Source organism: Erpetoichthys calabaricus, chromosome 16 (assembly GCF_900747795.2).
Source record: "Erpetoichthys calabaricus chromosome 16, fErpCal1.3, whole genome shotgun sequence".
In the NCBI taxonomy this organism is placed as follows: domain Eukaryota; kingdom Metazoa; phylum Chordata; class Cladistia; order Polypteriformes; family Polypteridae; genus Erpetoichthys; species Erpetoichthys calabaricus.
This window is the reverse complement of record NC_041409.2, coordinates 78,601,925-78,616,209: the sequence shown is the minus strand read 5'-3', so window position 1 is coordinate 78,616,209 and position 14,285 is coordinate 78,601,925. Positions and strand designations below refer to the sequence as shown.

Sequence of the window (14,285 nt, the reverse complement as noted above, 5' to 3'; positions counted from 1 at the left end):
GATTCAGCTGAAGATGCTGTAAGATGTTGACTCTGATAAATCCCAAAATTGTAAATTAGCTGGTGTGACAAATGTCTACTAGATGCATGCTTGATTGTATTGAGTTCAGATGATTGGGGAGGCTTAATGTGGAATATGGACCATAGAACATAAGAGTATGCCAGTCTCTTTTGAAATGTTTTGAGATGATTTTGTATGTAAAAGGCACAAAACAAACTGAAGATGCAGTGCTTTCTAAATTTAAAGTAGTCCATTTATATGTCAAATAGCCGACGCCCACCGTAGCAGGGTGAGAAAGGAATTCAGAAATCAAGAAGAAATAAATACTTCTTGAAAGACACAGTATGCATATAGAATTTCCGGCCAAGCAGGATTACATGTGAAAGTGATAAATAAATCAGGCTTTCCGAATTTACGTACTATGGCCATGGCATCCTGATAGTTTTGTTGCATGGATCTTGGACTTCCTGGAAATGTGGATGATAATATGATCATTTTGCCTACACGTACGTTGTTATTTTCAGCGTTTGCTTGCAGTGCATCTGATAGTTCGACGCGCAGATCTTGTTGATGTAATCTGAGATAGTTGAGATGTGCGCCCTCTGTTTTAACATATGCATCTATGAAGTACTGTTGGAATAGTTTGCCACTGGAGTGCAAAATACTAACTTTATTCCTCATTGCTAATCTGTACGCGTAAAATTGGCATTGAGTAAGCCTTATTCGCTTGGCGGTTCTTTTATCGGGAACATGTTGTAAATCTTTGTGCCAGCCAATGTCTCCGTAAGGGAATAAAAGTGGGTAAACCATAGGATCGTAATTCATATTGAGCGTGGAAATCTGTTTACAGGAGTTGCCTATGGGATAGATGCATATGTCCCTTTTGGCAGGTGTTTTTCGCCATCTTCTCCAACGAAAATCGCTGTAACATCGGTGTGACATGTTGGGGCATTGTATCATCGTAAATTCTGCCTAGGGGTTTCCTTGAAAACCATTCATACAGATGCTGTTGGATTGGACCGAGTGATTTCATGCATGTGTTTGTATGATTTAGCGAAGGGGTTGATGGTTCTGAGCATGGAATCTAGCTGGAGAAGTACATTTTCGCTGCATGCAGAATTTGCTTTATTTGTTAAGTGTACTTTAGCAGCTTGCGCTGTGTCAAAAACATACAACTGTCCATATCCTGGAGAGGTAGAAGTGTTAGCGTATTGTGGAGAGATTTGGTGATAAATTTGCCCGTGTATTTTAAAACAGTATGGTCCGTGGCCAGGAGGTTGAGTTATCTGTGCACCCGTGGAAACAAACGCTAGAGAAGAGTTGTATTCTCGAATGTGTTCACGATAATTTTTAGCTTCTGATGTTTGCTGTGTAAGAAGCTGTTGTAAAGACACAGGTGGCTCCCGCAAAGGTGGTAAAGCTACTTTACCATTGTGGCAGCACCTCGAGAACTTGTTGGATGTATTACGCTCAGTAGGCCAGTATAGTGCATGACATGGAAGAGGACGAATAGGAATCGAGAAATGCCATGTCGGCTGCATGTGGGCGGGACCGGTTTTGAAGTGGAAGCAGGACGAACCAGAAGAGAAATATATATAAGAGATGTAAAGTCTAAAGTGAAACCACTCTCCAGAAGTCATCCTCTTTGGACCCTTCCAAAGTCACACATGCCATGACCAAAAAAGCAAGCGATTCCAATAACCTTTGCTAATTTACTTCTCTTACAGCCTCCATCCCCTTTTTCCTGGCGCCAATGAACTGGATCAGATCTCTAAAATCCATGACGTACTTGGCACACCAACGCCTGACATTCTCAAGAAGTTTAAACAGTAAGTTGAAGAGGCATTTTAGAAGGCGAAGAACAAGACGTAACGTGTTTTAAGTGTTTAACTACACTGCAGTATTTGATGAATGAGTTTCCTGGCATGCATGTGCTGTACCTTAACATCTCTAAAAAACAAAAAGTCAAGAAGTGCAAAGCTTGCAAACAATGAAAGATTCAGCAGATGGCACTGTTCTTTAACTAAAGGATAAATGTGAACTGCTTATAAGCTTTTGTCTTGTCCATCACATCCAGCCAGAGTTCATTTTGTCATTATAAGCCTAAGCTGGATGTCCATTCGGGTGCCTTCTTGTATGAAGGAGGTGCCTGCAGAGGTGCCAGCTCAATTCTAATGTATACCTTGGTTATCAGATGAAGAGCTGGCCAAGGTGTCAAGCTGAATGGGGGGTCAAGCTGAATTTTACATCTCTGTTAAATCTGCTGTCGTTACAGGCCACTAAATACCTAGCAGTATGAGCAATGCCCACTTTGTCCTATGCCAACATGGATGTCTGTTTTTTTATGTGTATTGTCCTGCCGTCCAGACTGAAGTGGCATTTTTGACATCTAAAAGTGTATTACTTTGGAAATGCTGTCCAAAGTGTGTAACTTTGAAAATGCTGGGTCTCGGGTATCAGTGTGAATATGGAGTTGTTTGTTTTTTAGTTTTTTATTATGATTTGCCATGTCATCAGGTCCTGACTTCAGTCATCGTTACTCTGGGATTGTCCTTTCCTAATTTCTCTGCATCAATCGACAGATGCTGTGTATAGAAACACATGAATATTTTGCAGTATTTAACTTTCCGGGATGCCACTTCAGTATCTTCCAAGGCTTTGGCAACCTTATACTCATTTGTAACCTTTGAGAGTGGCTGTACTTCATCCTCTGTCCACACAAAGAAGTCGGACTTTTTCTCTTTTATCGATCCTTTGCTATTTCAATTTTCTTTGAAGCCGAATGACGCTCTTGGCTGATGAGCAACACGTATCCAATAAGAAAGTTTTATGTGTTTTTTGATATCTCAGTGTGAATCATAAACTTTTAGGAAGGGATCTGAAAATGCTAGGTGGAGGGAAAACTTTTAAAATGAAAATGGTGTTTTTAAATATATTCATGTTATTGTGAACTTAGCCTAAGTTAGTCCAGTTAAAGGATAAACAGGTCCGAGTTGGTCCAGCGTTGGACTGATGCGTCTCCAAGGCCATTTCATGCCATCCATTCAATGCCGCTAGAATAAGTTCTGGCACCCTAAGAATTAAAGAAGTTGGAGAATTTCGTAATAAAATAGTTATACACGGTTTCTCTATGTACAGTGGATTCACAAAGTATTCAGACTCCTTCACTTTCTGCACACTTTATTGTGCTGCAATAAATAACTCATAACGAAAAAGTGAAAACTTTTTTCAGAACAGGTTGCAAATTTATTGCAACTCAAAAACTGAAATCCCTCATTCATAGAAGTATTAAGGCCTTTAATTCAGTAGTTTGTAGAAGCCCCTATGGCAGCAATTCTACCTTCAACACTTCTTGTGTAAGTCTCTACATGCTCTGCACATCTGGATTTGGGCCGTTTATCACATTTTTCCTTGCAGATCCTCTTTAGATTGGAGGATTAGATTGGAAAACTGCCATCTTCAGGACTCTCCACAGATGTTTGGTGGGGTTTAAGAGTGGGCATTGGTTGTGTGAATTAAGGACAGTCAGAGACTTCTTCTGAAGCCACTCCAGCAGTGTCTAGGCTGTATGCGTCTGGCCATTGGCTTGCTGAAAGGTGAACTGTCACCCCCAGACTGAGGTCACTTGTACTCTGGAGCAGGTTTTCTTCAAGGCCCTCTCTGTATTTGGCTGCGTTAATTTCCTCCATTCTGACTTGTCTCCCTACTGCGAAGCACCCCCCACATCATGATGCCATCACACTTCAACCCAGCGATGGTATTAGGCAGGTGATGAGCAATGCCTGGTTCTTGGCAGACATAGTGCTTGCACTTCTTCCCAAAGAGTTTGTCTCATTGGACCACAGAGTCTTTATTTCCTCGTACTCTCAGAGTTCATTAAATGCTGTTAGGCAAACTCCAATCAAGAGAGAGCCACTTTACTATAAAGGCGCGATTGAGTGCTGCTGAGATGGTTGTCCTTCTAACAAATTCTTGCCCGATTATTTTCTTTGACTGGACAGCCAACTCTAGACAGAGACTTGGTGGTTCTAAATTTCTTCCATTTCCGATTTATTCAGGCTATTGTACTCCTGGGAACAATTGAAGCTTTAGAAAGGGTTTGATCTCCTTGCCCTGATCTATGCCACACTACAGTTTGACCAAGGAAGACTACAGAGAGTTCCTTGTACTTCCTGGTTTGTTTTTTTTTTTTGTCCTGGCAGGCAGTGTGAATTGTGGACCTTCTGTGCACAGGGGTGTGCCACTCTAAACGATGTTCAGTCAATTCAGTTTTCCACAGATGGCGCCCAATCAAGTTCTAAACGCATCCCAAAGAGAATTAAAGCAAGCAGGATGGACATGAGCACAATTTGAATTGCCACAGCAAAGGTTCTGAACGCTTCTCTGATTAAGAGATTTCAGTTTTTGATTTTTAATACAACCCCAAATCAGAAAAAGTTGGGACAGTGTGGAAAATGTGAATAAAAAATCAAGTTATAAATTCTCCTCAAATTTTATTTCATTGCAGACAGTATGAACACAAAATAATTCATGTTTTGTTTTGTCAACATCATTTGATTTGTAAATAAATATCCATTCTTGCCATTCAGGCTTGCAACACATTCCAAAAAAAGTTGGGATGGGGGCAATTACGGGGTAGTAATGAGGTATAATAACTAAATAATGATGTGATTTGAAACTGGTGATGTTAACAGGTGATTGCAATCATGATTCGTTACAAAAGCAGCATCGAGGAAAGGCCTACTCCTTTAGGAGCAAAGATGGGCAGAGGATCGCCAGTTTGCCACCAAGTGCGGGCAAAAATCTTTGAAATGATGAAGAAAAACGTTTCTCAAAGACAGATAGGAAGAGATTTGGGCATTTCTCCCTCTACAGTGCATAACATAGTGAAAGGAATCAGGGAATCTGGAGAAATTACCGTGCGCAAAGGCCAAGGGCGCAAGCTTAAACTGAATGGCCGTGATCTCCAAGCCCTCAGACGGCACTGCATTAAAAACCGTCATTCATCAATAAATGATATAACTGCGTGGGCTCAGGACTACTTCAGGAAGTCACTCTCAAGCACTACAGTACGTAGTTACATTAGGAAATGTCAGCTAAAACTGTACTGTGCCAAAAGGAAGCCCTACATAAATAGTGTCCAGAAGCGCCGTCGACTTCTCTGGGCTTGGAGGCATCTGGGATGGTCCATTGTGCAGTGGAAACGTGTATTGTGGTCAGACGAATCGGTTTTTCACATCTTTTTTGGAAGAAATGGACGCCGTGTGCTGCGGACCAAAGAGGAAAAGGACCATCCAGACTGTTACCAGATACAAGTCCAAAAGCCAGGGTCTGTCATGGTATGGGGTTGTGTCAGTGCCTTCGGCAAAGGTAACTTGCACTTCTGTGATGGCACCATCAATGCTGAGAAGTATATCTCAGTTTTGGAGGAACAAATGCTGCCTTCAAGACGACGTCTTTTCCAGGGATGCCCATGCTTATTTCAGCAAGACAATGCCAAACCACATACTGCGCGCATAACAAAGGCATGGCTGCGTAAGAAGAGGGTGCGGATGCTTGACTGGCCTGCCTGCAGCCCTGATTTGTCTCCTATAGAGAATGTTTGGCGCATTTTGAAACGAAAAATGCGTCAACGAAGACCCCGTACTGTTGCGCACCTAAAACGTTGTTTGCAGGAAGAATGGGACAAACTAACACCTGCAACACTTAGTCACTTGATTTCTTCAATGCCTAAACGTCTTTTAAGTGTTGTTAAAAGACAGGGGAACTGTACAAAGTGGTAAATGCTGTACTGTCCCAACTTTTTTTGAAATGTGTTGCAAGCCTGAATGGCAAGAATGGATATTTATTTACAAATCAAATGATGTTGACAAAAAAAAAACATGAATTATTTTGTGTTCATACTGTCTGCAATGAAATAAAATTTGAGGAGAATTTATAACTTGCTTTTTTCTTTTTTTATTCACATTTTCCACACTGTCCCAACCTTTTCTGATTTGGGGTTGTAAATTTTGCAAACCTTTCCTAAAACATGTTCTTACGTTGTCATTATGGGTTACTGAGTGTAGATCGAAGGACAATAATAGCAAATTAAATTTACAACACAAAGTGTGCAGAAAGTGAAGGGCTCTGCATACTTTCTGTGTCCACTGTATCTTATATTGAAATAAATCTGACTGGATATAAAAAAAAAACTTTTCAATGGCAGCAGGCAGGAGGTTCGGACCGCTTGGAGTTCTGGCCTTGAGTCTCGGCCTAGTCACTAGCTGTGTGGAGTCTGCACATTCTCCTAATGTCATATCCCAAAGGTGTGTGTGTGTGTGTGTGTGGAACTGGCACCTCAGTTAGTTCTTGCCTTGTTGCCGGAATAGAAAGAAAATTGGTTCAAATATAGAATGGTGATTCCCAAGATGGGGCACAATTTGATTTTTTAGGGGGGCAATTTGAGAATTTAGGTACGTTAAACAATTTATAAAATGAAAAAACAGAAATTCACTGTTAAAAATCCATCCATCCATTTTCCAACCCGCTGAATCCGAACACAGGGTCACGGGGGTCTGCTGGAGCCAATCCCAGCCAACACAGGGCACAAGGCAGGAAGCAATCCTGGGCAGGGTGCCAACCCACCGCAGACTGTTAAAAATGATAGAAAAAAAAAAAAATTTTATTTATGTAAACGTGGAAGGGATGGTGAAGAACCCTTAAATTTATGATTTTACAACCCACTTAGAAATCGTTTTTACCATTAAAATAATATGAATTGTAACAATGATTATAAAATTTTGCAATATAACAAAAATATAAAATGATCAAAATATTACAGAAAAAGCTGTCATTAAACTTATTTTTATATTTATGAATATCACGTCTCTTATTATATGTTTCCAAAACCATATTTGCTGTATTTTCATATTACTTCATATTATATTACTTTTTTTTAACAATTTCTTAGTGATTTCTTTGTCAGTACGTCAACTCTCCTTTCCCTCTTTTGTTTCCATGTTCTTTGGAAGCTTGTTTAGATCAAATTAATGGGCTTCCTCCACGTGAGCAGGAGTTCACTTTTTGAATAGGTAATAATAAGAATAAGGTATATGTTACAGTGGGGGACATCATGATTTTAGAGAGGCCTAGGTGGGGCATGGCCAAAAAAAAGGGTTGGGACACACTGATCTAGAACGATGTATTTCTTTGTATTTGAATTGTAAAATGCTGCGATTTTTAACACTTTCTTCTCATATCAGGTCTAGAGCTATGTCCTTCGACTTTCCACACAAAAAAGGGTCTGGTATCTCTCGGAAGATTCCACAGAACTCCCCAGAAAGCCTCTCGCTGATGTATGAGATGCTGGAGTATGACCCAGACGGCAGGATCAGCACAAAAGCAGCACTGCAACATCCCTACTTTAAAGAGCTTCGGTAAGAATCCTTCCCAGATAATTTAGATGCTCTTGAAAGCAGAAGGATTTTTAGAAATGTAAATCCCTAGAAGAGAAACTTGTTCCATAAATCATTTAGCTGAAAGGAACAATTGTGTAAACTGCATTTAGAATGAAAATACAACAAAATGGGACCGTCAAGCCTCGGATCTCAAGATGTGTGTTTCACTTAACTATTATTCCATTAGCCAGTCATTTAAACTTTTCACACAGAGGGAACTACAATGTGAAATGGAATATAATACACCATCTGGTTAAGTGACTTGTTCAAAGCGGAATCTGCAACCTTGTGGTTTAATACTGTGTTCTATTTACGTCGGAAATTGGAGCTGGGAATGATGTCACACCCAAGCTTATTACATTCCAGTAAAACATTTTGGGGAAAAAAAAAAACACACAGAAGCCTCCAGGAAAACCTTTGTTGTGTTTGCTCTTTGCTCAACGCCATTATGCATTATTTTGCACATCCAAACACCAGCACAGCACGTCCACAGATAGATGTTGGATAGTACTGACTGATTTACTGAGACAGAAATACACAGACGTTTTCGCTGAAGTTCACGGTGTACTGACAAACCAGCCCCGAGTTTCCGAGTAGGAAATCCGACTTGTGTGGGGTATTCCAGTTGAAAGTTCCAACTAGGAACTCGGAAACTCCGACTCCCCGGTTCAAATAGACCACAACATAAGCCCAAGTTAGTGTCACTAAATTATCATAATATAATGTGACACACGTCTCTCTATTATGAAAGAAATTCTTGGAAGGAGACGAGACATGATTGTCTCAGAGAAACTTTCACGTCCCGCGAGACGAGTCTTCGTGCCAAGCGATATAACCACACTCGGGGCCGGAAGCCCCACGAGTCAAGAGCTTACGCAAAGAAACTTGGAAAAGTCCTGTGTAGTTATGTCAGACACATTTCTTGTAGAGAGAAAGAAACGATATTCACTCACGGCTGCGTTGTCATGATGTAATTCCAAACACCGAGTCAAAATTCAATGCGATATTGACGAAAAGGTAAAAGCGAAAAGAGATTGGATATATGGACAGAGGTGATATGAGAGGAGTGCGCAGCGTGAAATGCAGATCACACGGCACAGCAACAGCAGTAAGCCAGCAGCTGATCGAGCAAAGAGGAGGTAAAAACAAACCAAAACTGTATGCGTTTCCCACTGTATCATCGTTTAAGAGGGGTTGTCAGACGAGCAATCGCGTCTCCTTGGGGTGCGTTCAGCCCCCCTCTTCACAAGGCGAGAACACAGAGACGCAAAGTGGTTGGCGCGTACTGCAGGCGGGGTGGGCAAGCGAAGCCCCCTAGTTTAAGCTATGATGGACCTACCAAGTGTTTTCTTGGTTGTGTTTTGGGATTTGCTAAAGTGTCATAAACCAGAGCAACAGGTGTGAAAAGAAAAAAGGTTCAGTAGCTTTGAGAAACCTCTGCATAGCTGCATCTTTGGCTTGTGGAGCTCGGGAGTCGGATGCACATTCATTAAAGTGTGCTGTCAGGATGTTTGGTTACACTAAACTGCTTTGGCATATATGCCATGTGATGTGGGAACACGTCCTCCATATTTTTATAGATAGATACATAGAACTTTATTTGTCCCTTGTCCCTAGGGTGAAATTTTGGCTTCTTGCAGAATCTCTTTAAATAAATAAATAGATAACACACACACACACACACACACCACAGAATAAGTAAAAAGAGCTTAAGTGCTGTACCAACGTATGATGCATTTTCAAACATGGAGAAACACGTTTGTTAAATTTTAGAATGAGGGGTGCTTAAGTGACTTACTACTTTGTGCAAACAGTATTATACTTTTCAAAGTATGGAAACAACCGTTAAACGACTTTGGTTAAATGAAATGACTTCCTCTGGGTGACGGAGCGAGTCAGTGGTAGAATTAAGTAACATTGATTCGTCACAACTGAATTCAGTAAACGTTGTCTGTGACACTAAATGTCGATATACGTGTACAATCGAAGTAGAGTAAAGGCTCCAACAAGTTAAATGAATGTTCTCGATTATGGTGACAAATTAACATCTCATTTTATTCTAAGCTACAAGGTGTGACAATTTAATTCCCGGAATGAACCTGTAAAAAAAAAAATGTGCGCTGTCTCTGTGGACTTGCAGCTACTGTCACCTTCAAAGTAACCTCCTTCAGCAGCTATGCATTTAGTTAGGTGACATTACCATTGCTGGAACCAGACTTGAAACTCTCTTTCTGGGCTACCCTTGAGTCAGTTTGTCACGTTACACTGGATATCAGAAATGTCTGAAAATCTTCATCCTTCCAAGGCAGTTTTTATTTTTGTGTGGAGCCAAATATCACACGGGGCTAAGTCAGGTGAACAGGGTGGATGATCCTCCCCATCCTCCACTTTCAACAGCTCCAGTGTTTCAGTAGCACTTTGTAACACCAGCGATATTAGACGGTCATCCTGGGAATTAAATTGTCACACCTTGTACTTTTGTCATTTATGATGACCATGTCATTGAAATTAAATTTAACCATCGGTGATTCTCAACATGCACATCTTCAGTGCCTTTTGCAGTCGGCTGCACTTTATTGTTGTCTCAAACTTGGATGAGTTCAGTTCTTTAATCTTCAAGAGGAGCAGGTGAAATGAACTTGACATTTTTCCATCTTTCCTTCTAACAGAGTGGCCGAGAAGCAGGCAGCCAATATGCGAAGAGCAATAGGGAGTGTGGAAAGAGGAGAAAACAGCGACACCCCAAATTCCTTAGATAACCTGTGGCGCATTGCAAGGCAGGGGCGACGGCAGGTGAGTTGGACCATCTTGACAAGTGGCCATCCTGTCTGGGTTATGGAGCAGGGAGCAATTATAGATAGAACAGCTGCAGTTGCAGGTGTTTATTACATTTTGGGCGGGTGTGAAAATGATGGCGGGATGACATAATGGTAAAGGCCACTGTCACACAGCCCCAGAGTTCCCTGTTCATGTTGCAGGCCTCCCATGTCACATGGGTTAACTCCACCAATCCCAAAGACACGCCAGGTTAAGCTGATTGGCAACTATAAGGTGGTCCTGCATTGAGTGTGTGCTTTCCTGTAGACTAGCAGTTACTCCAGGGGGGTTCCTGTCTTGTGTCCAATGTTAGCAGAACAGACTCCAGCACTCCACGACCTTGAAACTGAATAAAGCAGGTTCATGATGAGTGAACGAAAAAAATTAGTTATTTACAGAGAAGCTCTGCCACCCACCCCAAGTGTTATACGTGACAACAAAGATTTTGCTTTCTGAACACTCCTGGGTGTATCTTATGAATTTTGGACTACCGTTTACAAAAATCTCTCATAAATTTTCCTACAGTGAACCATTTTTTCACGATTGCTTATTTTTGTGATTTCCCCTCATATTTTAATACTACTAATAGACTGCCTGGCCAAAAAAAAAAGTCGCCACCTGGATTTTTAACTAAGCAAATAGGTACGAGCCTCCTATTGGATAATTACTGCATGGGCGATTATCTTTCAGCTGGCAACAAGTTATTTAACCCCAACTGGTGCAATGAGTTGCTTCTCATTTCTTAAACAACCATGTCGAAAGACACATCTCGTGGTCGTGGAAAAGATGTTAGTCTGTTTGAGAAGGGTCAAATCATCGGCATGCATCAAGCAGAGAAAACATCTAAGGAGATTGCAGAAACTACTAAAATTGGGTTAAGAACTGTCCAACGCATTATTAAAAACTGGAAGGATAGTGGGGACCCATCGTCTTCGAGGAAGAAATGTGGCCAGAAAAAAATCCTGAATGATCGTGATCGGCGATCACTTAAACGTTTGGTGAAATCAAATCGAAGAAAAACAACAGTAGAACTCAGGTCTATGTTTAATAGTGAAAGTAAGAGCATTTCCACACGCACAATGCGAAGGGAACTCAAGGGATTAGGACTGAACAGCTGTGTAGCCGCAAGAAAACCACTAATCAGTGAGGCAAACTGGGGAAAAAAAGGCTTCAATTTGCTAGGGAGCATAAAGATTTGACTCTGGAGCAATGGAAGAAGGCCATGTGGTCTGATGAGTCCAGATTTACCCTGTTCCAGAGTGATGGGCGCATCAGGGTAAGAAGAGAGGCAGATGAAGTGATACACCCATCATGCAAGATCTTGGTGAAAAATGAATGCAACACTGGATGGAACTAAATCTTGTGACATTGCAGAAGCTTATCGAAACAATGCCACAGCGAATGCGTGCCGTAATCAAAGCTAAAGGTGGTCCAACGAAATATTAGAGTGTGCGACCTTTTTTTTTTTGGTGGCGACTTTTTTTTTGGCCAGGCAGTGTATATTGGCCACAAAGTTTTGTTTTATGGATACGCTAAGACTTAGCTAGGTCTGGGCACGCTTACTCAGGCTATAAAAGCAGCTTGCATACACAGATGCTTTGCATTACATCTGTCAGAACTACTAGGGTGTCGTACCGTGTTGGCCATTATGAGGGTAGTGAAAAGTCAAGCAAAGTGACAACTTTTATCGGCTAACTAGAAAGATTACAATACGCAAGCTTTCGAGGCAACTCAGGCCCCTTCTTCAGGCAAGATGTCACCAATAATTACAATCAAATTATCTAATCAAATAATGAAGAAGGGGCCTGAGTTGCCTTGAAAGCTTGCGTATTGTAATCTTTCTAGTTAGCCAATAAAAGGTGTCACTTTGCTTGACTTTTCACTACATTACATCTATCAATAATTGTGAAAAAAAAATTGTTCCCAGCATGATTAGCCAATTGGGACCAAAATCATTTGGGGGTGAATTGTGGATGCTTTCTGTTTTGCTTTAATTAATGTAAACTTTCCTTTTCCTCTTATAGCTTCACATTAAACATGTGCAGGAGCCTATGGTCAGGAGACATGGCCCTCCATATCCAGTAGAGTTGCCTAAACTAAACATAACAATTCCTGCTTCAAAGTTATCCTCTTACCCACTCTCTTCACTTCCTTCTATCATGAAACATGAACATCTTCCACTGCTTCATCCAATAAGTTACCATGGAAAAAACAAGGTACCATTTTGTTTGTAAAAGAAAAAACCCACGGCTATGTGAGGAGCATTATTGATCCGAGGGGATCTAAGCTAATTTACTCCCCCTTCCATACTGTACTCATTGTAAGAATGTTTTATGTCAATTTTAGTCTCTGCTATGTCACAAAAGATTATGTTTCCAACCTGCTTTGGATTAGATTTTCTAAATAGGAAGGTAAATCATGGGAAATAAAATGATGGATTCTGAAAGTTGTCTATCTTCTACTTTTATTTATGTATTTGTAGATTCCCACTTGACTGCTGGTAAAAGCAAATGCAATTTAGATGAACCTTGATTACTTGCCGTTCAATAAATGCTTCCTTCTCTAAAGAAGTAAATGCGTTCAAAAATTTCTGACAGCAACTCTCTAAATAAATAGATAGATGTGAAAGGCACTATATGACAGTCAGATACTGTGTATACACACAGACACACACTATAGTTTTAACACACACCAGAATGACTAAAAAGGATGAAAATTAAAAAGAAAGAAAAACGCCTGACTTGCACTACACGGGTGTTTTCTGTTGGTATAAAGGGGGCGCACCCTTAGCGTTTCTTAAAACACGTTTACTGAATAATTTGTTGGCTGAAAGTCCTCAGTGTTAGTGTGCCATGGAGAGGATCTACAATTCATAACCACACTCAAGTTTTATTTTAATTCTCTCCTTTGCTACAACATCCAAGGGGTCTAACAGTGTGCTTACTTAATCTTCTATATATATAAAAGCCAGATACCACTGACTCACTCATCACGAAATTTCCCAAATCACGAGGACTTGAAATTTGGAATGTAGGTTACCCTTGGCCCATAGGTGCTCTCTAAGAAACAGTTTTAAGAATTTCATGGTCCAAGTGTGAAATTTCTTATGGTTCTTTAGACCCGTTCGTATGTCTGTCCACTTTTCGCGAGAGAACTACTTAACGGATTTAGATCGGGTTTTTTTTTCTATAATTTGCTTGAACATTCTGATCGCACGAAGTATCATAATTCACTTGCGGTGCCGATTTATTAGCGTGAATCCGAGAGAAACTCACTGGGCTGCAGGGTGGGGCCCGCCACACTCACGTGTCTGCCTCGGGGGGGCGTAACCTTAACTCCGCTTAGTTGGCGAACGAGAGAACTACTTGACGGATTTAGATCTTTTTTTTTTCAATAATTTGCTTGAACATTCCGGTTGATTTTGCGACGTCTCTCATTGCGCTAAGAATCATAGTTCGCTTGCAGGAGCGATATCTTCATGCTAATCCGAGGAAGAGGCTGCGGGCCGATGGGAGGAGGAAGAGTGACGTCAGGAGTGGGGAGCTGGGTGGGGCCCTCGTCACTGTCCTGTTTCACTAATACGCGGGTGAAGCCGCTGGGGATGGCTAGTATTTAATATTCAGCAAGCCAGCAACTTGCCGTAAGGACAATCTGGAGTAGTAAATGACATTTGCTCCAAATACTGAAGGAGGCCAACCAGAATTCTGGGTTTAGAGGAATACTTTACCCTAAAATTATATTTTTCTATATGTCAATTACCCTATGTAGTTTCTAGTGCAATAAAACAGAGTTTCTAATAGATTCAACATCTATGGTGACCAACATTGGACAACAGTGAAAAGTATCAAAAACATCCATAAAACTTTTCACATCATCCGGCTGCATACTCACAAGGTTCCACAAATGTATTTTTATGAAAATATTATTAAAAAAACCACCTGCGGAAAAAGCTCTAGTGAACGAAAATGGAACATGCTGTCATGGGAAATAAAATGAGTATTTGAATTGTAAAACTGCCTCCTGCTGCTA

General features: G+C 40.8%; 1 protein-coding gene across 1 annotated transcript in view; it reads left to right on the top strand.

The window, feature by feature from the left end:
- The window catches only part of LOC114666944 (MAPK/MAK/MRK overlapping kinase-like), a 55,601-nt gene that overhangs the window by 34,665 nt on the left and 6,651 nt on the right, over positions 1-14,285 (top strand). Inside the window, exons 8-11 of the mRNA XM_028821997.2 lie at positions 1,728-1,829; positions 7,245-7,418; positions 10,109-10,232; positions 12,281-12,472. Coding sequence (XP_028677830.1) covers positions 1,728-1,829; positions 7,245-7,418; positions 10,109-10,232; positions 12,281-12,472 — 592 coding nt within the window. The remainder of the gene's footprint in view (positions 1-1,727; positions 1,830-7,244; positions 7,419-10,108; positions 10,233-12,280; positions 12,473-14,285) is intronic.